At 39.2% G+C, this 22830-nt stretch overlaps 2 protein-coding genes and 1 long non-coding RNA gene across 3 annotated transcripts; all 3 read left to right on the top strand.

Moving 5' to 3' along the window:
- Positions 1-11421: 11421 nt before the first annotated feature.
- Positions 11422-11987, top strand: LOC112846464 (uncharacterized). The gene is made up of 2 exons (XR_003219431.1): positions 11422-11480; positions 11816-11987. It is a non-coding gene; the product is annotated as an uncharacterized LOC112846464 (long non-coding RNA).
- Positions 11988-16004: 4017 nt separating this feature from the next.
- Positions 16005-17742, top strand: LOC100696107 (uncharacterized). Its single transcript, XM_003450355.5, has 5 exons — positions 16005-16283; positions 16373-17071; positions 17157-17282; positions 17369-17412; positions 17537-17742. The coding sequence occupies exons 1-5, from the start codon at positions 16130-16132 to the stop codon at positions 17654-17656; spliced, it is 1143 nt and encodes a 380-aa protein (XP_003450403.2). The 5' UTR covers positions 16005-16129; the 3' UTR covers positions 17657-17742.
- Positions 17743-19049: 1307 nt separating this feature from the next.
- Positions 19050-22542, top strand: LOC109196222 (immunoglobulin kappa light chain). Its single transcript, XM_025905971.1, has 5 exons — positions 19050-19111; positions 21053-21219; positions 21334-22255; positions 22349-22389; positions 22476-22542. The coding sequence occupies exons 1-3, from the start codon at positions 19065-19067 to the stop codon at positions 22047-22049; spliced, it is 930 nt and encodes a 309-aa protein (XP_025761756.1). The 5' UTR covers positions 19050-19064; the 3' UTR covers positions 22050-22255; positions 22349-22389; positions 22476-22542.
- The last annotated feature ends 288 nt before the right edge of the window (positions 22543-22830 follow it).

The following is a 22830-nucleotide window of genomic DNA, read 5'->3' as shown; positions in this document are numbered from 1 at the left end:
TTGGTATGTTCTTGAAAGAAAATAGATTAATTACTCTGTTATACAATCATGCTTAAGGGGTCAAAAAACAGGTTTTTCTTAGAATATCCCCCATAGACATTTTCAAAACACCACAATAATTAATAATCATAACATTTTGTTTTTCCACCTCTGGCTATGAAAGTCTTCTTTTTTTAATTTCTGTGAAATTATGAAAACTTTATATTATATAATTACAGAATAGTCTAGGGCCAGGGGTGGGCAACCTGCGGCTCCGGAGCCGCATGCGGCTCTTTAGTCCTTATAGTGCAGCTCCACGTGGTTTGGGAAAATAAATTAGTATTTAGCTGAAGTGTATTTTATTTATGTTAGTTCTTTTTTAACTTGTAGTTCTAAATTGGAAGATTATTGTAATATAAAAATAAAATTATATTCTATCATATTTTCATCGCTCAAAATAAGCGTCACACTCGCAGAACCCGGTGTACCCACCGAAACGCTGTGCATTTATCGAGACTTTCAACCCAGGTAGGCCAATTATGGATCTTCGGATCCACATTATGTCAGCAGGTATTCTCCACCGTGAACTATGTTAAAAACAAACACTGCTCCCGCCTCACACATGACAGCTTACAGTCCTGCGTAAAGATGAAAGTGACTTTGTACAGCCCCGATTTGCAGACGCTGAGCGCATATGGGATATGCGCAGAGGTTCAGGAGCAGAAGTCTCATTGTAAACATATCACGGCAGACCCGACGATGTTTGCATGAACATGCTTTTCAGCATCTCTTTATTGACCACTTTTCACACACGGTTGCTGTACGCATACAGCCGACTGTAGCTTTTCAGCTCACAGCCCGACACATACCAACACAACAACATAGAGAGCACAGACAGTGATTGCGGGTGCCGCTCAGGTGCGTCCGCCTCCCCTGCAGCAGCATTGCAGACCACGCCCCGCCACACACATTAACCAGGTAAAATAAATATTTAGGCAGAATTTTAGTGCTTTTTTTCCAATTATTTTTTAAAAGTCAGGTCAAGGCTCCAAAAGCCCAAAGGCGATATGAGGGTGGCGGCTCACAACAGTTTTTGTTTGCTACATGGATCATTTTAGTTCAGCTGGGTGTCTTTCCTTTTGTTATATTTCTTTAAGAGTTCAAAATGTGTTAATTACATAAATAAAATGTAATTTTCTCTGTAGCACTTCATGGATTTCATAAGCAACACACCTTAGTTGTTCACACGAAGCATAAAGGTCAAAAACAATATATACAGAGTCATCTTCATTTTAGATGTCAAAAAGTATTTGCGGCTCCCAGTGTTTTCTTTTGCGTGGAAACCGGGTCCAAATGGCTCTTTGGGTCTTAAAGGTTGCAGACCCGTGATCTAGGCAATGAACTGGCAGAAATGGCTGTTTTTCTGGAAGGTTCTCCTTTCTCCACAGAGCAATGCTGGAGCTCTGTCAGAGTGACCATTGGGTTCTTGGTCACCTCCTTGACTAAGACCCCAGATAAAATAGAATAGAATAGTATAATCCTTTAATTGTCCCACAAGGGGAAATTTGGATGTAACAGCAGCAAGAAAGACACATACACAGACAAACAGTACACAAGACACAGAACAGAAACATGCACATTTTTTTTTACATATTTACATCAAGGGCAATGGTTACCAAAAACAGAGTACTGTACCGTTATTAAATTAAATAAAATTAAATACAGATAAGAGGCAATCCAGGTTGTAGTGTTAATCAGTTGATAAAATAGTGCAATTTACAGAGCTGATGTAAACATCTATGTTTGTTGGGAGCAGTTTTGATTGTACAGTCTGACAGCTGCAGGGAGGAAGGACCTGCGGAAACGCACCTTCATGCATCTACAGGGAGTGCAGAATTATTAGGCAAATGAGTATTTTGTCCACATCATCCTCTTCATGCATGTTGTCTTACTCCAAGCTGTATAGGCTCGAAAGCCTACTACCAATTAAGCATATTAGGTGATGTGCATCTCTGTAATGAGAAGGGGTGTGGTCTAATGACATCAACACCCTATATCAGGTGTGCATAATTATTAGGCAACTTCCTTTCCTTTGGCAAAATGGGTCAAAAGAAGGACTTGACAGGCTCAGAAAAGTCAAAAATAGTGAGATATCTTGCAGAGGGATGCAGCAGTCTTAAAATTGCAAAGCTTCTGAAGCGTGATCATCGAACAATCAAGCGTTTCATTCAAAATAGTCAACAGGGTCGCAAGAAGCGTGTGGAAAAACCAAGGCGCAAAATAACTGCCCATGAACTGAGAAAAGTCAAGCGTGCAGCTGCCAAGATGCCACTTGCCACCAGTTTGGCCATATTTCAGAGCTGCAACATCACTGGAGTGCCCAAAAGCACAAGGTGTGCAATACTCAGAGACATGGCCAAGGTAAGAAAGGCTGAAAGACGACCACCACTGAACAAGACACACAAGCTGAAACGTCAAGACTGGGCCAAGAAATATCTCAAGACTGATTTTTCTAAGGTTTTATGGACTGATGAAATGAGAGTGAGTCTTGATGGGCCAGATGGATGGGCCCGTGGCTGGATTGGTAAAGGGCAGAGAGCTCCAGTCCGACTCAGACGCCAGCAAGGTGGAGGTGGAGTACTGGTTTGGGCTGGTATCATCAAAGATGAGCTACTCATACAAAATATGAGTAACTGTATTCCGTTACAGTTACCGTTTAAAAAGGTGGTATTTAGAATGCAGTTACTTTGTCGAAATAAATGGATTACACGGCGGTACTTTCCTGTTTCATATTGTGGAGGGTCAGGACTGTTTGGGTTTTGTTTGACAGCTATGTTCTGTTGTTCCAGGCGGCAGCGTTACGGTTGCCATGGTTACAGGGCAACGCTTTTTCTGTCTGCGACTGTGTGTTTCCTGGGTGAGAGAGCGCCTTTTTGTTGTTGTTGTTGTGCTAAGCTAATAGGCAGAATGCTACAGGCATAGCCCTAAAGAATGTAGCCTCATGGGCAGTGTAGTCCATGCTGCAGGGAGAATGGACTGCCATGCCCATTATGTGTCTGTGAGTGCGAGGAGGAAGAAAAATGAGAGTGGAAAACTACGAGTTATCATCGAGCAGAAATGGGAGCATGTAAATATAATAATAACCACTGCAGGCAAGAAGAGTGCCTGACGAGCCCAGTTGTAAGACTCGACTGTACACTGTGTTCGTGTTTTCCTCCGAAACAATAAGTTCCGTTGGAGCAGTCTTTCAACGCCTCTCTCTGTCTCTCGCTAGCAAAGTTGACCCACACAACAAAGTAAAGCTATTTTTCGGCTACGAGCCCGACACAGAACCCGACGTATTAGTCAGAGGTCCCTTTACTACGGTTTGGAACCGCGGACCTTCAGTAATAGTAATAAATCACACAGCAATAGTATATTGACGTAGTTGTAAAAATCATGATAATATATTAAGTAATCCAAAGTATTCAGAATACGTTACTCTCATTGAGTAACGTAACGGAATATGTTACAAAATACATTTTGGGGCATGTATTCTGTAATCTGTAATGGAATACATTTTAAAAGTAACCTTCCCAACACTGAACATAAATACCAACCACAGTCTTATAAAGCAGCAGGTAAAATATTATTGTAAATGACAGAGATTATTTCAGGAACAATGCCAAAGATCCTGTTGACTGATTAGAAAATATTCATACACTATCTGCTAGCTTGTATGCCTTTTCAGCCTGTAAGCTAAGCTAACAAGTCAACGCCACTTCTATTGCACAACACAGTCTTTCGCACCGCAGCCAGCTGGGTTGAACACATTATGTTTTCTTGCTAATTAAGTTTTGCACATTGTCACTGTTGTAGTTTAATGTTTGTCAGTCCTCAGGTCCACACACTGGCCTTGGGCCTAGTGATGTGTCGGTCGTGAACGAAATGGCTCTTAGAGCCGGATCTTTGACGTGAATATCGCGAGCTGTGGTTTTTTTTTTTCTCTCACCCTCTCGCTCGCACCTTTTTTCCGCTTCATTCCGCACGCGAGCCTTGTGCTTTGCACTGGGCAGAGGGGGGAGGGGCGGTAGTTACACTCTCAGTAGCACAGGAACAGAGTAGGAGGGAGAGACAGAGCCAGGGACAACAACATCACATTAGAAAGGTATAGTAATCATCCACAACTATTTTCAGTTGCGGATGATAAAGGATTCAGAAAGTTTATTCATGCAGGCCCATATGACAGAGAATGTGCATCTTCTTTTTGTTTTCATATTTTAATTTATATTTAATTGTATTGTGGTTTGTAGTGTTTTGTGTTGTTTCATTTTAAATTTGTTTAAAAGGAAAAAGCTGAAAATTTAAATAGTTAAAAGTTGAACTGTGACTAGTTGGTTTTTGTATTATATAATTTATTTATTACATTTTATGTGGAGTGAATAAATAAAAGTATATTTACGGTGGCCCCTAGAGACAAAGCAGCACGTACAAACTCCAAAACACGTAAAAACTCAGAAGCACGTAAAAACTCCAAAACACGTACAAAACACAACATAAGTGCTCCAGAATGCTAGGCGCAGTGTTGAGCTTTTGTTACCTAGAGGCTACACAAGCCAGCAAGTACCAACGACCGGATTTGGTGTGTGGTAATAACAGGTAAATGAACATTTTTTTAAAATTATTTGAATATGTATGAGTGCTTGTGTATAAATACACAAACAATACACATATGCTTTCAATTGTGTAATTTAAGTGATCTAGGTAGCTCTGTTTTGGAAGTTCAGTTAACGCTAGAAATGTGTTTTGGAGTTTGTACATGCTTTGTCTCTATGGGCCACTGTATATATTTATATATAAACATATATAAATAAAACCACTTTTTTTTACATTAGTAATTCTTTTTGTGCATAATTTTATATTATCGTTAATAATAAATTACTTAAAGCAACAAAACAACCTGAAGAGCCGGTTCGGAGCCGAAAGAGCCGGCTCTTTTTAGTGAGCCGAGCCGAAAGAGCCGGTTCTCTAAAAAGAGCCGGAAATCCCATCACTACTTGGGCCATGAACTGTTGTCTGTCTTGCCTGTTAGGAAGAAACACGTTTGCAGATAACTTCTGAAGCAACCTGTAGTACACTAATTTGGTGTTGTTCAAAGGTTGACAGCTATGCAGGCAAGTTTAAATTACAGTACTGTAGTGAAGTTTACAGACATGCACTATACTCAGCTTGTACAGAACAGGCTGTGGTGTTGATGGTCGCTGTGAGGTTACGCCAAGCATAGCAGACATCAATATATATTTAATATAATGAAGCTGATAAGATTCACTCACCAAATTCTGCCTGTTATACTGTCCTTATAGTGTCCAGGGGCTGGAAATCAGCCACAAAGCTTACATAACTGTTATATCTTTATATTTTGTTGATTTCAGATGGTTTAATCAATAAACAGCAGGAAAACTGTAGCAGCACAGGTCAGTTGATCACAGCCTTTACATGACTAAAAACTACTGGAGATTCCAAAACAACTTATTATGTGAGCAGTTTGAGTCACTCTTAGGGCTCCTGCACCTGCTGAAACCCACTTTAAAATCATGGAGGCACAGCTGCCAGGGTGCAGTGTTGCCAACTCCTCAGTAAGGAAAATCGCTATTGGTTGTCCTAAAAGTCGCTAGAAGTCGCTAAATGACGTCATCGCCTAATTTGCATAATTGGTCATGCTGATGTAATTGTAACCTATGTTGCTGGAGAGAGAAATAACATCGTGGAAGAGACATAAATTGAGTAAAAAACGTCCTAAATGCATTTAGAGTTTATTTAGAACTACAAATTAAATTTCTTTTAGCAATTATTGTTTTGTTAATGTCACAATTCCAACCCTGCTCCTTCACCCGGGCTTGGACCGGCAAAAGTGACCCGAAATAGGCACTCTGGTGGAGTTACTTTGTGTGTGTGTGTTTATAAGTAGTTTTAAACCTTGTGATCCACAAAACAGCATAAGAGTAAAAGAAGAGCTGACTGCGTTACAGTCAGTGCGGGAGTAGCGGCTTCGCTCATGCGTAATTCATTTGCAGTTTGGACGGATAGGTGTGAATATCTCCTGCCCTGATAGCAGCTGTGGGAGGACTATCCTCCACCCGTGAGCGCTTTGGAACGGGCGAGGTGCCCACGGCAGCACCGCTGCTTGTTGAGAGTAAAAGCGATACGCGCTTTCACGTCAAAAAGTCGTCATAAATAAGTCTCCAATAACACCAGAAAAAGTCGCCAGATTTGTCGCTAGTCGCTTTTTAGAAAAAAAAGTCGCTAAGGGGGTCTGAAAACTCGCTAAATATAGCGACAAAGTCGCTAAGTTGGCAACACTGCCAGGGTGCCAGGAGCTGCTCTGCATCTTGTTGTTGTGTCATCTTAAATTGGTCATGTGATGTTGACGCACCGGCGTGTCCGTCGACCCAGAGGGTTAATAATTACTTTCTTGAACTGTCTACTGCAAGTTTTGACTGAGCGTCTTGGAGGTGACACATATATCTCATGTTCAGTGGTTTTACCTGCTTTCTGCCACCTGCATCACACCATGGAGGTCTTCGATGAAGACTCGAACTATATGGTCAAATTTAAGACCGCCTTCACAGAGAACCTATCCTAACGTGTAGCTACACTTAACTGTCAGTGGCTCAAGATAGCTACTGTGCTTGACCCACGCTTTAAGGATTTAAAGTGTCTTGAAATGGGAGAGTGAGAGAAGGTTTAGACCAACCATCAGGCCCTGTTGCAGGAACAGCGTAAACAGTGGCGGTTTTTGATATGGGCGACATGGGCGGTTGCCCAGGATGGCGACGTGGCGATGTGGCATCATGGCATCGGTGAAAAAAAAGTTGCTTGCACCCATGCTGTCCCGACATCATGCAAGCACATTTTGGGGATTGCATAGGCACCGATAGGTTTTTTATTATCCATTTGCGAGGAGTAAGGGTGCCCTCTGTTTGTGAGGTGTGCCTGCTGCTTGCTGCACAGGTAGGAGAGGGGCGGGGCAGCAGGGGATTCTCTGGCTGGCTGGAGTGGCATCTAATAACTCAAATAAAGCAAAATAAAACAATATAAAAACAAACCAACAAACTAAGGCTGTCAACATTAACGCCGTCATCACTATTAAAACGATTAAAAATGTTAATGCAATAAATCCATCTGGAGCGTAGAATGACTCAAAACCCCCGAAATGCCTCTGACAACGCTTTTCGGGCAGTTTGTCCAAAGTTCGTTCATTTTGCACTCCAGATGGGTTGATTGCCTTAAAAATTTTAATCGCATTAATCGTGATGACGGCGTTAAAGCGTTAATGTTGACAGCCCTTCAACAAACACAAAATCTGAAGACATTATGACAGGTCCTCAGTTTGGAAAAAAGAGAAAAGAAGAGGAGAAATGAGCAAAAGATACAGGTAAGCAGATGTGTCTTTGGATAATAGCAGGTATTATGTATGACATGATACCCTGAAACAAGATAACATTCATTAGTAGGGATGGGAAAACTTCTGTTTACATATGTTATCCATTTGCATACTCTGTCTCTCACTGTTTCTCTGTTTTGAATCGAAATGTGGTTTAAATGCTTTTTTTTTCCAGAAATTAAAAGAGCTGGATTTTACAATATTCATGTCCATGTCAATTATTTCATTCTGTTGCCCACTAAAACCCTTTTAAATAAAAAAAAAAAACATTTGCGCTTTGGGGCAAATTTTTTGTGCAGTTAATCAAGATTAATTAATTACAAAGTCTCTAATTAATTCGATACATTTTTTAAGTGAGTCCCACCCCTGATAAATACACGAGGGTGACAAAAGAAAAGGAAACACATGGGAAACAAAGGAAAGACAATGACAAGACAGGAGGAAGCAAACTGAACACACTGAACATGAAACACAAGACTGTGAAAGTACAACAGGAAACACGCAGGCGAAGACGCATGGACTTGACATGATGACAGGGAAATAGAAATTGGACATGAGACACAGACATAAGCAATAAATACAGAGGGCACGATGGCTAGGGAGAACACACAATGGAACACTGGTTTACATGTTTCCCACATGTAAACTAGAGGAGGAGACGAGACACAGAGGAAGAGAAAGGGAGCGGGGAGACGAGAGAGACACAAAGGGAGGAAGACTTAAACACAGGGGACTTGACAGACTCGCACACTGAAGACTAGGGATGGGTATCGTTTAGGTTTAATCCGATACCGGTGCCAAACCGGTACTTTTGAAATGGTGCCGGTGCTTAAACGGAGCTCGAACCGGTGCTTAAAGAATGGACAACATAAACATTGTCCAAAAACCTCTCATGTTTAGCTGTTTTTGTAAAAAGATAACAATGTTAGCCTTTTCTGCAGCTATAGGGCATATATGGTATCACTCTTGGCTGGAAAAACCTCTCATGTTTAGCTGTTTTCCACTTTTTCTTTGGTCATTTTAGCCTTTTTGGCCAGGGTGAAGGGAGTATCTGCCATCAAACAAGAAGACAGCCGCATGTAACTACGACGGTGTTTGCTAGTTCACCTTACGTGCATTAATTTAATAACGTGGTTAGCCTACTCAACGTAAATTACACACGAACAACATTAAGTTACTCGCCCAGAGAAGAACGGCTGCTGCTGCCATCATCATCCATCATCATTTCTGCTACAATGGCAGGGCTAGGGGCCAGGACTCTACTCTTCGGGTTCTTGGGGGATGTTGCTAACTCCGGGACATTTTTAATCTTGGGCATTTTTAATCTGTAGCTCTGCTCTAAAAGAACGTACATACCTGGGCCCGCCTACTGTCCTTGGAAAGGTAAAATGATTGGCTAGAATCCAAAGTGTATGACATCTCAGGAAAAAAAAGCACCGAAATAAAACACCGAAATGTGCACTGCTTTTTGGGCTGATTGCTACCGTTTATGTCTGACATAAACGGTACCGGATACCGGTACCCATCCCTACTGAAGACACAACACCATAACTACCATAGTAGGGAAGACAAAGACATGGGAGGAACCTAGACAGACAAGAACTAAATAGGAAAACAGAGAACTCCAACAGAACTAACCGAAGCCAAACTATACAAACTAGAACATAATATTACAAAAAGGCATGAAACACAAAATGCGAACCGTGTCACTTTTAAGTTTACCACTCCAGCTCAGTTTAGATGTGGAGTCTTTTAAAAACAGTTAAAAACCTTTCTGGTCAATCAGGCCTTTTGCTGATATTCCTTTATTTATTTATTTATTTTTTACCTTAAATTCTGTTTTTAACATCTTTCTTTGTTGATATTGTGTTGTAAATGTTGTTCAGGCTTTGTGACTGTTATTTCTATGAAAAGCGCTATATAAATAAACTTTGCTTACTTACTTAGAAACACACACACACACTGAGAAAGTGAGGAAACAGAGCGAGAGAGACTGATACCATGCAAGAATTACGAATTGGAAAAAAAGGATTTTCTTGATGTTTGCCAACTACCAAGTGGTCATCTTGCGATTTATATGCATGTCTATGTAGATTCATAAAAATTGCAGACTTTAACGGAATTTGGTAAAAATAGCAGAGTGATGCAGGACATGGCTGTTGCTGGTTACCTACAAAATAATTTGATTTATGTGTTTGACAACCCAACCAATGAGCTAAACCTTCTTGGGAATTTTAATACATGTGGCTTTACTAGTTCTGTTGATACTGCTCGTTTGCAGATATGGCAGTCAGCCTTTTCTTTATCACTCTGAGATCTGCTGACCCCCTGTATGGAGGACCACAAGAGCCACGCGCATCGAAATAAAAAATTCTGTGCTTAATTTTAATAAACTGCATTTCAAAATCCTTTTTCGAATTCCACTTTAATAAAAACATTTTCGAATTGCACTTTAATAAACTGCATTTCAAAAAACATTTTCGAATTGCACTTTAATAAACTGCATTTCAAAAAACATTTTCGAATTCCACTTTAATAAACTGCATTTCAAAAACCTTTTTTGAATTCCACTTTAATAAACTGCATTTCAAAAACCTTTTTCGAATTCCACTTTAATAAAAACATTTTCGAATTGCACTTTAATAAACTGCATTTCAAAAACCTTTTTCGAATTCCACTTTAATAAACTGCATTTCAAAAACCTTTTTCGAATTGCACTTTAATAAACTGCATTTCAAAATCCATTTCCCTTTCCTGTTCGCTCAGGGATTAACATGTGGATTAGCAGTTGGATTAGCAGTTGGATTAACAACTTCATTTTAAAAATCCTGCTGCTATTCAAATTAGCCACACCGTGGGATGTAAGGAGCTCTCTGATTGGTTGGTCAGACACAGGCTGTCTGCCAGCCTGGATTTTTCTAGCTCATAGCTTCGCCCTGCTACGAAGCGTGTGTGCTTGTACAAAGGCCGTTCAGCCTCGGTATTTACACTCGGCTCGACACGGATATGTGAAGAATGAAGGGAGCCTGCAGCGAAACGGAGAGCTAACCTCTGACTGAGTGCCCGTTTACTCAGTCTGACCACCTGTTGAAGGTAACGTGCTAACATGGCTAACGCTAGCATCACCCCACGTAGCCCGTTATTTTAAGGTCATTTTAGCTTATGAAAATTTTACGTCGCAGCTGTACGAGCTAGCTACGTGTTTTGTAAGCTGCTGTGCTCTTCACAAATAAAGCTGGAAGCAGCTCAGACTGTTAGAACCAGCACTGAGGCCTGTTACATTTATACAGTGTTAGAGCAATGGCTGCAACCTACAGCCTTTAAACTAGCGATTAAAATGCTGACAGTAAACTCGTCAGTCCAGATGTTACCACATTACTTTGTGATACTTAGAGTTAAAACAACTGAGACAGGCTGATTAAAATAACAGCTGTCAGTTCTCTCATTCCTTATGTCAAGACTGGAGATCACACTACTGATTTCAGTTCATTTAATATGTGAGTGCACAGATTCATTCTCAGCTAGACATAAATGATGATCAAAGGTTGTATATATGATGAATTCATCAAATCCCAGCCTCTAACACAGTGCGCTGAATCTTAGCTTTGGATGTCCAGTATATTCTAATCAGTGCAATTTAAGCATTCACTGAACCTACAATATCTACACCTGTGTGGCAAGTATGTGGTAAAGATACAGATAATGAAGTTTAATTATTAATACAATATACATCATGAGAAACGAAAGCTGAAATTGATTCAGTTTAGTACTTTTCTCTGTATGTTCTGTGATTATAAAGGCCTTAAATTCTGTGATATATACTGTAAATGATTTTCACAGAGGTCTTAAAGTACTTAAATCACTGCTGATAGTCTGGTTGTTTATATTTTCACGTTTTTGTGTCTGTAGGGCTGTTTGATGACGATTTGGACTCCTCTGGGTGATGAGGACACACCCACATCTGTTCCATACTGCAGCCATGGATGGTGTTACAGCTCTGAGTCCGCTTTGGGCCATCAGATGCACACACTGGAAAACCAGCGCCTGTACTTCATGCAGGAGAGATGACCTCAGTGATGTAGGTTCATAAGCAAGTTCAAACATTTCTGGCCTCTTATCACTTAGATTTCTTAATCTTAAAAGTGAATGCATTTAAAGCAGGAACTGCACACCTAGCCATCAGAAGTTTGGCAGCATGAGTACTGTAAAGTTTTGTAGGGCCCTTGTTAAAAATTCCACAAGCACCACACCACATTTGTCATATACAGTTCCATTTTGTACAGTACATTGTTGAAATTATAAACTATATATTCTAGTTATCCACTTGTCAGTAATTTTTGAGTAAATGGATGTCACTGATAAATCAGTGGTGATTCACCTGCAAATGTTTTTAACAAACTTTGTTTTTTGTAGAATTCATCAGCAGCTGTGAAGAGATGTATTTGAATATCTTCTGGTTCCACTTTTCTTAACCTGGAAGCTGAGGATGGCTAATTCCTGACAAGGACACACACCTCAGCGCTTATCATGGGTGTTACATCCTCTGCGCAGCAATTCCAGAGAAAACGAGAGAGCAACGACCACACATTAAGACCAGACAGAAATCTGTCCCTTTCTGGCAGCTGTGGAAACTTCCAATAAGAAAGTTTGCATTCTTAGAACAATGCTGGGTCATGTGTGATGTGTCATTATATGAGGATATTACATTTTAACTTAATTCTGCTCAATTAAGTGTTTTGTTCGTTGATCCAATATGGCAGCTTTTTATTGTGCTCCAAGTTAAAACTCATTGTCCTCATGAGCACAGCATCTAACAACTCTCCTTAAAAAAGTCGATTGACTTTAACTGGACACAATGGTTTCCAGTGGGAGATACATTCATCACTCATCCGTGACACTGGAGAAGTCACCTGAGTGAGTGATAAAGCAATTTTCCATGGAAAATCCAGAGGAACTAAACTTTGTTGTTGTTTCTTTGGGCTCAATTTCAGCTCTAGCAGCATCTCTCAGAAGAAAACCGTTTTGCAAATAATCAGATAAAAAGATTGTTGAACTAGGTGGTATTCTCTGGAGTTTAAGACCAAAACTGAACTCAAACAGTGAATTGACATTAGACTGGAATTCATAAGATGAATAGAAATACTGCTGAAGCTGAATGATTCATTCATGTATATATATGACTTTTTTTCCCCCCAATTCACCAGGTCTGTAAAGTTCAGTATGACTGTGGTACATGATACAAAAGAATAAATACAGAAGAATAAAAGCTTTATGTGAATAACTTTACTCTTCTTAAAAATAACTCATAAAACAAGTAAAAGTACAAATGTGTACAAGTTAGAGACTTCCTCAGTAAGTTTACACTCTTTTGGAGTGATTTTAATTGTGTGTTAAAGAGAAAGAGATTAGGAGGTAAAGTAGAGGATGCAGAGTCCATCATCACTGAGGTCATCTCTCCTGCATGAAGTACAGGCGCTGGTTTTCCAGTGTGTGCATCTGATGGCCCAAAGCTGACTCAGAGCTGTAACACCATCCATGGCTGCAGTATGGAACAGATGTGGGTGTGTCCTCATCTCCCAGAGGAGTCCAAATCGTCATCAAACAGCCCTACAGACACAAAAACGTGAAAATATAAACAACCAGACTATCAGCAGTGATTTAAGTACTTTAAGACCTCTGTGAAAATCATTTACAGTATATATCACAGAATTTAAGGCCTTTATAATCACAGAACATACAGAGAAAAGTACTAAACTGAATCAATTTCAGCTTTCGTTTCTCATGATGTATATTGTATTAATAATTAAACTTCATTATCTGTATCTTTACCACATACTTGCCACACAGGTGTAGATATTGTAGGTTCAGTGAATGCTTAAATTGCACTGATTAGAATATACTGGACATCCAAAGCTAAGATTCAGCGCACTGTGTTAGAGGCTGGGATTTGATGAATTCATCATATATACAACCTTTGATCATCATTTATGTCTAGCTGAGAATGAATCTGTGCACTCACATATTAAATGAACTGAAATCAGTAGTGTGATCTCCAGTCTTGACATAAGGAATGAGAGAACTGACAGCTGTTATTTTAATCAGCCTGTCTCAGTTGTTTTAACTCTAAGTATCACAAAGTAATGTGGTAACATCTGGACTGACGAGTTTACTGTCAGCATTTTAATCGCTAGTTTAAAGGCTGTAGGTTGCAGCCATTGCTCTAACACTGTATAAATGTAACAGGCCTCAGTGCTGGTTCTAACAGTCTGAGCTGCTTCCAGCTTTATTTGTGAAGAGCACAGCAGCTTACAAAACACGTAGCTAGCTCGTACAGCTGCGACGTAAAATTTTCATAAGCTAAAATGACCTTAAAATAACGGGCTACGTGGGGTGATGCTAGCGTTAGCCATGTTAGCACGTTACCTTCAACAGGTGGTCAGACTGAGTAAACGGGCACTCAGTCAGAGGTTAGCTCTCCGTTTCGCTGCAGGCTCCCTTCATTCTTCACATATCCGTGTCGAGCCGAGTGTAAATACCGAGGCTGAACGGCCTTTGTACAAGCACACACGCTTCGTAGCAGGGCGAAGCTATGAGCTAGAAAAATCCAGGCTGGCAGACAGCCTGTGTCTGACCAACCAATCAGAGAGCTCCTTACATCCCACGGTGTGGCTAATTTGAATAGCAGCAGGATTTTTAAAATGAAGTTGTTAATCCAACTGCTAATCCAACTGCTAATCCACATGTTAATCCCTGAGCGAACAGGAAAGGGAAATGGATTTTGAAATGCAGTTTATTAAAGTGCAATTCGAAAAAGGTTTTTGAAATGCAGTTTATTAAAGTGGAATTCGAAAAAGGTTTTTGAAATGCAGTTTATTAAAGTGGAATTCGAAAATGTTTTTTGAAATGCAGTTTATTAAAGTGCAATTCGAAAATGTTTTTATTAAAGTGGAATTCGAAAAAGGTTTTTGAAATGCAGTTTATTAAAGTGGAATTCGAAAATGTTTTTTGAAATGCAGTTTATTAAAGTGGAATTCGAAAATGTTTTTTGAAATGCAGTTTATTAAAGTGGAATTCGAAAATGTTTTTTGAAATGCAGTTTACTAAAGTGCAATTCGAAAATGATTTTATTAAAGTGGAATTCGAAAAAGGTTTTTGAAATGCAGTTTATTAAAGTGGAATTCGAAAATGTTTTTTGAAATGCAGTTTATTAAAGTGCAATTCGAAAATGTTTTTTGAAATGCAGTTTATTAAAGTGCAATTCGAAAATGTTTTTATTAAAGTGGAATTCGAAAAAGGATTTTGAAATGCAGTTTATTAAAATTAAGCACAGAATTTTTTATTTCGATGCGCGTGGCTCTTGTGGTCCTCCATACCCCTGTACATTGTTCTTTTTCTTTCAGTGTGGCAAGTATTGTGGTTTTACAGGACGTAAGGTTTTTACTTTCATAGGTGCTCTGTGAAAAATACTGGTTCAAGGTTAAAAAACAAAACAAAAAACCCCCAGGCAACATAAAAAATGCAACAAAAAAATCTTGCAAAGGCATTGGGCAAAATGTAAAAGCTAACATGAGAGCATATTTCTCCTATATTTGCTTCCATTCATTGGCTTCCTGTTAAATCCAGAATTGAATTCAAAATCCTGCTCCTCACATACAAGGTCTTAAATAATCAGGCCCCATCTTAATGACCTCATAGTACCATATCACCCTATTAGAGAACTTCGCTCTCCCACTGCAGGCTTAGTTGTTGTTCCTAGAGTATTTTAAGGTAGAATAGGAGGCAGAGCCTTCAGTTTTCAGGCCCCTCTTTCATGGAACCAGCTTCCAGTTTGGATTCAGGAAACATACACTCTACTTGTAAGATTAGGTTTCTTCCTGTTAAAAGGGAGTTTTCCTTCCCAGTGTTGCCAAAGTGCTTGCTCATAGAGGGTATTGTGTGGTCTAACTCACAATATAAAGCACCTTGAGTCGACTGTTGCTGTGATTTGGTGCTGTATAAATAAAAAATTTAATGAACTGCAGTGGCTTCTTGCACCTTAATGGTAGGGAGAAATGGCTGCATGTGTGATGACGGTGCAGCAGTGAGTGACGTGAGGGTATACTGGCAGCTTATGTGTGCTTTGGTTGTAACTGTATCTCTGCTTTAGCTCTGGGAGGGCTACCATGTTCAGTGTTTACTTTGATGCTTGCCATAATCAAACACGTGCTTGCTTAATTTGCTGCTTAATTTAGAATTATATAACAAGGGGACAGACATGAAACTGCTTGATAGTCAATTAATCCATTATTTTTGACCCTCTGAACTCTTCATTTAAACGCTGAAGTTGTAATCCTGAACTTCAATGACATCTTAATTGTTTAATTAAAAATCGACTGTGTTGGACTAGAGAGGTAAACTACAAAAATTGTCTTTGAACAAAAAACCATGGAGCTGCTGTTTGTCATGTGGTAAAAGTTTATACTATGAAAAGCAGCCGGTATTGAACACCATATTTCAAAAAGGAAATGACACTTACTAAAAGTATTCTGCAAAAAACATGGAATAGGGTGGTATAATGGAAACAAAGGTCATCTAGAACATGGGTTTTAGATTAGTAGGGAAGACTAGATTGGTCTTCCCTTACCGAACTAGTCTTTTACCGTCATTTATGTTGTTTCCTAACAGTCCAGACACTGAGCTTAACATATAGGTGTCAGTTGACACGTGATCAAGTTCCCTAAATAGGACATGCTGTGTCATTTGTGGTTGGCCAATCAAACACAGTCTTCTTTGAACAGCAAAGTGAGGTTGAAGAATCTTTTCATTCAGCACCAGAGTCTGAACACGATGACATCTGCACAGTTTGTCTTCTATCTGACATGTTTGTTCTTGGGGGAAACAGGTGAGTTTCTTTTTAAACTGGAGTCTGCAACTTTTACCGTCCTTTCATGTGTCTCAAGTGTTCATTTACGTTCTTTCATTTTATTTCAGTTCACACAAATGACCTCAAATTCTCCTTGTCTCTTCATCAAGAAAGACATTTTGTGTCAGCTAATACTGGGGACGATGTGACTCTGCGCTGTTTGTATGAAGGTAACGATGTGGCAAGGTTTTACTGGTATAAGTTTAATTTGGGAAAGGAATCAAAGCTCATTTGCATTATCACAGTGGACAATCACGCCATGTTTAATGATGAATTCAAGAGTGATCCACGATTCACAGTGAATTCTGAAAAAGGAAAAATTGACTTAAAGATAGAAAATCTGGACATTTCAGACTCTGCTACTTACTATTGTGCAAGCAGCTATGGGTACAGGTTTGCATTTGCAGAGGGTACTGTCATTGATGTAAAAGGTTCAGGGTCAAATATCCCAACTTTAGTGTATCAGTCAGCATCTGAGACCATCCAACCAGGAGGCTCTGTGACTCTGAACTGTACAGTACACACTGGGACCTGTGATGAAGAACACAGTGTTTACTGGTTCAGAAACTCTGAAGAATCTTTCCCAAGAATCATTTACACCCATGAAGGCAGGAATCATCAGTGTGAGAGGAAACCCAACACACAGACACACACTTGTGTCTACAACCTGCCAATGAAGAACCTGAATACGTCTCATGCTGGGACCTACTACTGTGCTGTTGCCTCATGTGGACACATACTGTTTGGAAACGGGACCAAGCTGGAGTGTGAGTAACTGTTTTGTTTATATATTCCAATCTTACATAGCAGCAAGCTAGAGGATCTATAATGTTTCGAGGTGTCTGTCCACAGATGAGGGGAACGGTTGTGTCTTTGTGTATTTCTTGAGTGGAGCTTTGGCATTCACCACACTTCTAAGTGTTTTAATGGCTTTATTATTGTATGTGACCCACAAGAGAAGCAACTTCAAATGTGCAGGTACTGCAACTTTTATTGTTATTGACATTAACTACTCAGTACTGACACAGCTTTACAGTAAGAACATTTTATTTGTTTTTCTTCAGAGTCTCGTTCAAGAGTTTCTCCTGTTTCTTCAGCAGTCGCACAGGTAATTTTTGGGGGGTTAACATTAAAATATTAACATAACTGGAACATTTTGGACTCAGTTTGTTTTCATTTTTATTTATTTTGAGCAATTTTAAATAATTTTGCATTTGATATTTTATAATCAGGTAGCTCAAAATGAAGAAAACATCCATTATGCCGCTTTGAGGCACCACAAGGCTGACAGACCAAGAAGACTGAGAAACAACAGCAAGGCTGAATGTGTCTACTCAAGTATAAAGCAATAGAAGTGGACGTGTTTCTTATCTATATTAATACTTTCAATGTCTTGAAAACATTTGCTTTCTGTTTGTCTGTTCATAATATGAGCAGGCAAGCTCTGTATCAGTCTCTACCAAATACAAAACAGTTTTTGCTTTTATCATAGGTAAGAGTTTTGAATCTGGACTGGAGGTCAGAGTTAGATCACATCAAGTGTAGCAAAGGTTAATATGAGTTTTAACTGATGATGCTTAGATTCATTCACTGAATTCTACCCTTATACCAACTTTATACTATCTAGAAAAAAGACAGCATAAAAAGTGTCAGTGTAGAGGATACAAATCAGCCAGGACATGTCAAGAAACATCTGCTTACATCTTGTGAAATTCACTTGTGTATATTCACAAAGAGGAGTATATGTCAGAGCAGCAGGAGCCCAGATCAACTGTTCACAGTCTGTACACTAAGAAAATCTAATATAAATTACTGTGAGTTATGTGTGCAGAGAATCTGCATTTTTACATAGGTAAAAATAGAACCTTGCCAAATTTAGCATTTTTTTTTTTTACATGGTTACATTGGGCACTGATTATACTGGCGTTGGGGACACTCATCTTTTTTATGAGACTAAAATTATACAATATTATGTGATCAGCTATTGAATGTGCATTTTATTCTATTAAGCCTGGCGAGCAGTTTTGTTCTGCTCTGTTTTTACTTGTTTAATGTTTTTGTTTACGTTTCCAAAGTGAAATTATTAAAAAATATGTAAAAATAGAGTTAACAAAAATTTTTATACTTCCTTTTAAAGCTGTTTTCATAAATCTACTAAACACAAAGTTTGAGAGCATGAATTTTATGAATTTTTGACATTGTGGTTTAGAACTGTAATCTTCTATAATCTTTCTCATTATTTTTACCATATTTCTTATCATCTCACCAAGCAAAATGCTTCAAACCTTTAAAATGGACACTGCTTTTTATTGATTGAAGTTTTTTGTTTTTGTTTTTTTTAGTTTTCCAGGCCAGCTTTATATGTGCAGAGGAACTGCTCATCCATGGAAATACATGCCACAAAACTCCCAGTACGCATTTGTTCTGTCAGCATTACAGGGTTCGTACGGGTGCTTATAATCCTTGAAAATGCTTGAATTCTAATGTCGTCTTTTCAAGGTTTGAAAAGTGCTTGAATTTCAGATGTGGTGCTTAAAAGTGCTTGAAAATGTAACTGTATTTCATTCACAATAAATAGCTATCTGATTGAATTGTTTTCTTATCAGATAGAGAAATAAAATGATTCGCAAAAAGCAAAAGCAAAATTTCCCCGCCTGGGCTGCCTTGCGTCTGTTTCAATATGTGACCCCGCCCCTCCCTCGGACAGTCGGGGATGGGTGCGCTTACATACCTGTAGGTTGCTGTTTTAATGAGTGTTTGATGGAAAACAACAATGGCGGTGTTTGCGTTCTCCAGTCGCATGATAGGTGAGTCCTAGTAAATAGTTTTACAGTACGCGTACGTTACACATGCTTTTTTTTTTTTAAATTATTTTTAATTTTATTATTTTGCTAGCTATCAAACTCGCTGGAGAAATGATTGAAATGCACTGAGTGTGATGCAGTATGGCAGCACTATTACGGAATATGCTGTGAACTTAGCTAACATTACTTAGCAGTAATATGAGTTAATTTACTCAAGTGAAAGCTTTAAACATTAGCCCGATACATAACTAGCTAACTTAAGGCTTTCTGATTAACTCTCTGGGGTCGACGGACCTAGAGTCTCCATTTCAACTTGGGTCAAACGTGCGGACTTCAAACTATATACCAGTTTTTAAATTGTGTTGACAGGATAGGTCACGTAAAACCGATGTTTTGGGGTTTTTTTTTCTGAATAAAACAGTGGCGTTTACTCCAGGACGAAACGGTAAAAACGTTTTTTTATGGAGAGCGCTAGCAAACACGCTTTGCTTGTGAGTGAAAAAAGAAAAAACACTCCTTCCCTATTGGTGGAAAAATGTACCATGTCGGCCAATCAAAAAATGATACGGCAACATGTGGTATTTGGTTGTTGGGAAGAAAGGGAAGAGAGAGAGCGAGTGAGCGAAAAAGAGAGAGAGAGTTTTGATACGTGAGAGATTTGTGACGTTTATCATGTTTGGAGTCTGAAGTTAGTGTGTTGTCTTGTGTAGTTAGTGTGTAGTGTAGTCGTTTTGTTTTGTGTGTCAGTTCTACTAGTGAACGTCACAGTTGCTGCAAAAAAGCCACCAAAGGCAGATTGCAGTGTAAACGCTGAGTGACACACCTGCTGTCAGACCTGCAGGATTGATCCCTGTGCTGTTCTCATCTGTTATAGTGGACACAAACTATGTTTTGGTGTTGCATAAATAATTTGTGTGCCTTCTTATTTGACGAAGAGCACCTGATTGTTCTGAAATAGTTTTGAATGGTTATATAAAAAACGTCTGAGCCTTGGCTGCATTTTTAGGTAAATAGTACCATATAACTTTGTTGTTTGCAAAACTTGTTCATATTTTTTTTTAAAAATGTCCAATTTCTATTTGCATTTCAAGTTATGAAAATGATTAGTTAAACATGCTTGTGGTTTTTACAGTCAAAAATATCACTTTCTACTTGTATTTTAAATTTTGTATGAATCTAGATAAATTGTGCTGACACATTATGTCAAAATGAGTAAATAACAGATTGGCAAGATAAACAGTTTTTAAAGGCGAAATATAGAGGCCAAATCAAAAGTAGTTGAAAACGGCCAATTATACCCTGGACCCCAGAGGGTTAACGGCTAAAAGCAAAGTTGTCACCAAGTACTGTTTATATTTGTGTGTATTGCTGCAGCTTTTTTGAGTATTAATTTTGTGCCTTTGGGTGAAATAATGGTAATATGAGTGATTCATATGGTCACAAAGAATAGCCACTTGTTTCTGTGCTACCAAAGTTCCCCGGCTTTCATTCAAAATGTGTTTATCGCCACCTACACATTAAACTACTTAAACAGTCAGTGCTGTTCTCAATGCCTGTCTGACTTGATGTTATTAGCACAAACACTTTAAAGGTGATCATTTAGGACTTCACGTTTTTCTATGTCCTAACAAAAGGGGAGCTAAGGTGTTTTTTCACATGGTCTTACTGAGGTGATGCAAATTGAAACATGCATTCTTTTTAATTTTTTGGGGGGGGGGCGCTGGAAAAGCTTAAAAAGGGACCTTGAAATTGCTTAAAAAGTGCTTGAATTTGACCCTGAAATAAGCGTACGAACCCTGGGATTAATGCTAGAGGAGGATTGAAACTCTTCTTGATTACATAGAGCATTAGCAACCTTCGTGCACTATGCGCCGCTCAGGTCACACACTTTGTTCTCCATGTGTATCTCTCACCAAGTTTTGACACTATGCTGTGAATGTGAAGCTGTTTCCTTGCATACAGTGTGACTTTAAATCAGCCAATCAAATACAGTCTTGCGCCTGAAGAGACTATGAACAGAAAGATTCTTTCCATTCAAGTCACGGATTTGAACATGATGATATCGCCACCATCTGTTTTCTATTTGATGCTTTTGTTCTTTGGGGAAATGGGTGAGTTGTGTTTTTTCCTCAGTAACTTTTATCTTTTACAGATCAAGGTCACTGATGTTTCTTCTACGTGTTTCTAAATCAGTTGTCTTTGTTTTTTTCCTTCTATCATTTAAGCTCAGAAGAGTCATCAGTCCTCATCTGTTCATCAAGACAAAGGGTTTATATCCACTAATGTCAGGGAGAGTGTAACTTTGCAGTGTTTCTACGAAGGTGAAGTGGCGGCAAGGTTTTACTGGTATAAGCAAACACTAGGAGAGAAGCCAAGGCTCATTTCTAGCTTCTTTTCGTATGATAAAAATGGCACTTTCTATGATGAATGTGAGAACAATCCACGCTTCACACTGTCTACTGAAAAAGCTCAAAATCATTTGACGATCACAGATCTGCAGGTTTCGGACTCAGCTACTTATTTCTGCGTGTGTAGCTTTTCGGTAAGTTTTGAATTTGCAGAAGGAATCACTGTGAGTGTTAAAGGTTCAGCTTTGAACAGCCGGCCTTTAATTCAGCAGTCTGCATCTAAGACCATCCAACCAGGAGGCTCTGTGACTCTGAACTGTACAGTACAGACTGGGACCTGTGATGAAGAACACAGTGTTTACTGGTTCAGAGACTCTAAAGAGTCTCATTCAGGACTCATTTACAGCCATGGAGGCAGGAATGATGAGTGTGAGAGGAAACCAAAGACAGACACGAACACCTGTGTGTACAGCCTGCCAATGAAGAACCTGGATGTTTCTCATGTTGGGATCTACTACTGTGCTGTTGCCTCATGTGGATACTTGCTTTTTGGAAACGGGACCAAGCTGGACTTTGGGTGTAAGTACAGTTAAGAAAAGTTCTTACTCCCACTTTGAAGTCAATACTTTAACAAAGTTGAAAACTCCGTAATGTCTCCTGCTGTTTGAATATGTAGACAAGCTGGACTCTCTTCTCTTGGCATATGTCTTAAATGGAGCAGTCGCATTCAATACAATCGTGATTGTATTTCTAATTTCCTCAATGAGTTTGAAGAAGATAAAACACTGTCTCTGCACAGGTAACTTGTGCTGTAATATATGCATATATACAAGATTCATATACACTGAATTTCATGTTACTTTGATATCAAATCTATTTTTTGGCTTTCCAGAATCTCTCAGATTTTCAGATCTCGCCATGACAAATGAAATGGTAATGTCTTCTTGGATTGATGGGAAATTGTGTTGTTGTTTTTTCCCCACTAACCACATTTGTGATTTTCATCTTTTCTTTACCAGGGCTACCAAAGTTTTTTAAGGGCGAACAAGATCAACAACACAGGAAGACATGGGGATGACACCTGGGGCCTGTTCTTCGTACCTCGCTTACTACATCCAAGATCAAATGACACATCCAAGATCAAATCATCGCGCTAACTTTGAGCTCGCTAATCCGGTTCTCCGAACACACCTGTTGTTGACGATTAGTATAGCTGGATGAAGTAATGTGAGATCACTGGGTGGCTTAAAAGGGGCTACGCATCGATAGTAGAAACATTGATCGGCAACCCTGTGATTGGTCGGCGAAGATGTCGAAGGAGCGCGCTCAGTATTTTATGGCAGCAGAGCAAGAACTCTTGATTGAGGGATTTCA

This window comes from Oreochromis niloticus, linkage group LG3 (genome assembly GCF_001858045.2).
Source record: "Oreochromis niloticus isolate F11D_XX linkage group LG3, O_niloticus_UMD_NMBU, whole genome shotgun sequence".
Lineage (NCBI taxonomy): Eukaryota > Metazoa > Chordata > Actinopteri > Cichliformes > Cichlidae > Oreochromis > Oreochromis niloticus.
The sequence above is the reverse complement of the archived record's forward strand: the minus strand, read 5'-3'. Positions and strand labels throughout refer to the sequence as shown.

What these genes read in the sequence shown, in the direction of transcription:
- LOC100696107 (XM_003450355.5), top strand. Translation starts at nt 16,130, where the DNA reads ATGCTGTGTCATTTGTGGTTGGCCAATCAAACACAGTCTTCTTTGAAC. An exon ending in TTTGTTCTTGGGGGAAACAG is followed by an intron (nt 16,284 to 16,372) that starts GTGAGTTTCTTT and finishes ATTTTATTTCAG; the next exon opens with TTCACACAAATGACCTCAAA. An exon ending in AAACGGGACCAAGCTGGAGT is followed by an intron (nt 17,072 to 17,156) that starts GTGAGTAACTGT and finishes GTCTGTCCACAG; the next exon opens with ATGAGGGGAACGGTTGTGTC.
- LOC109196222 (XM_025905971.1), top strand. Translation starts at nt 19,065, where the DNA reads ATGGAAAACAACAATGGCGGTGTTTGCGTTCTCCAGTCGCATGATAG. An exon ending in GTTCTCCAGTCGCATGATAG is followed by an intron (nt 19,112 to 21,052) that starts GTGAGTCCTAGT and finishes GTGAATGTGAAG; the next exon opens with CTGTTTCCTTGCATACAGTG. An exon ending in TTTGTTCTTTGGGGAAATGG is followed by an intron (nt 21,220 to 21,333) that starts GTGAGTTGTGTT and finishes CTATCATTTAAG; the next exon opens with CTCAGAAGAGTCATCAGTCC.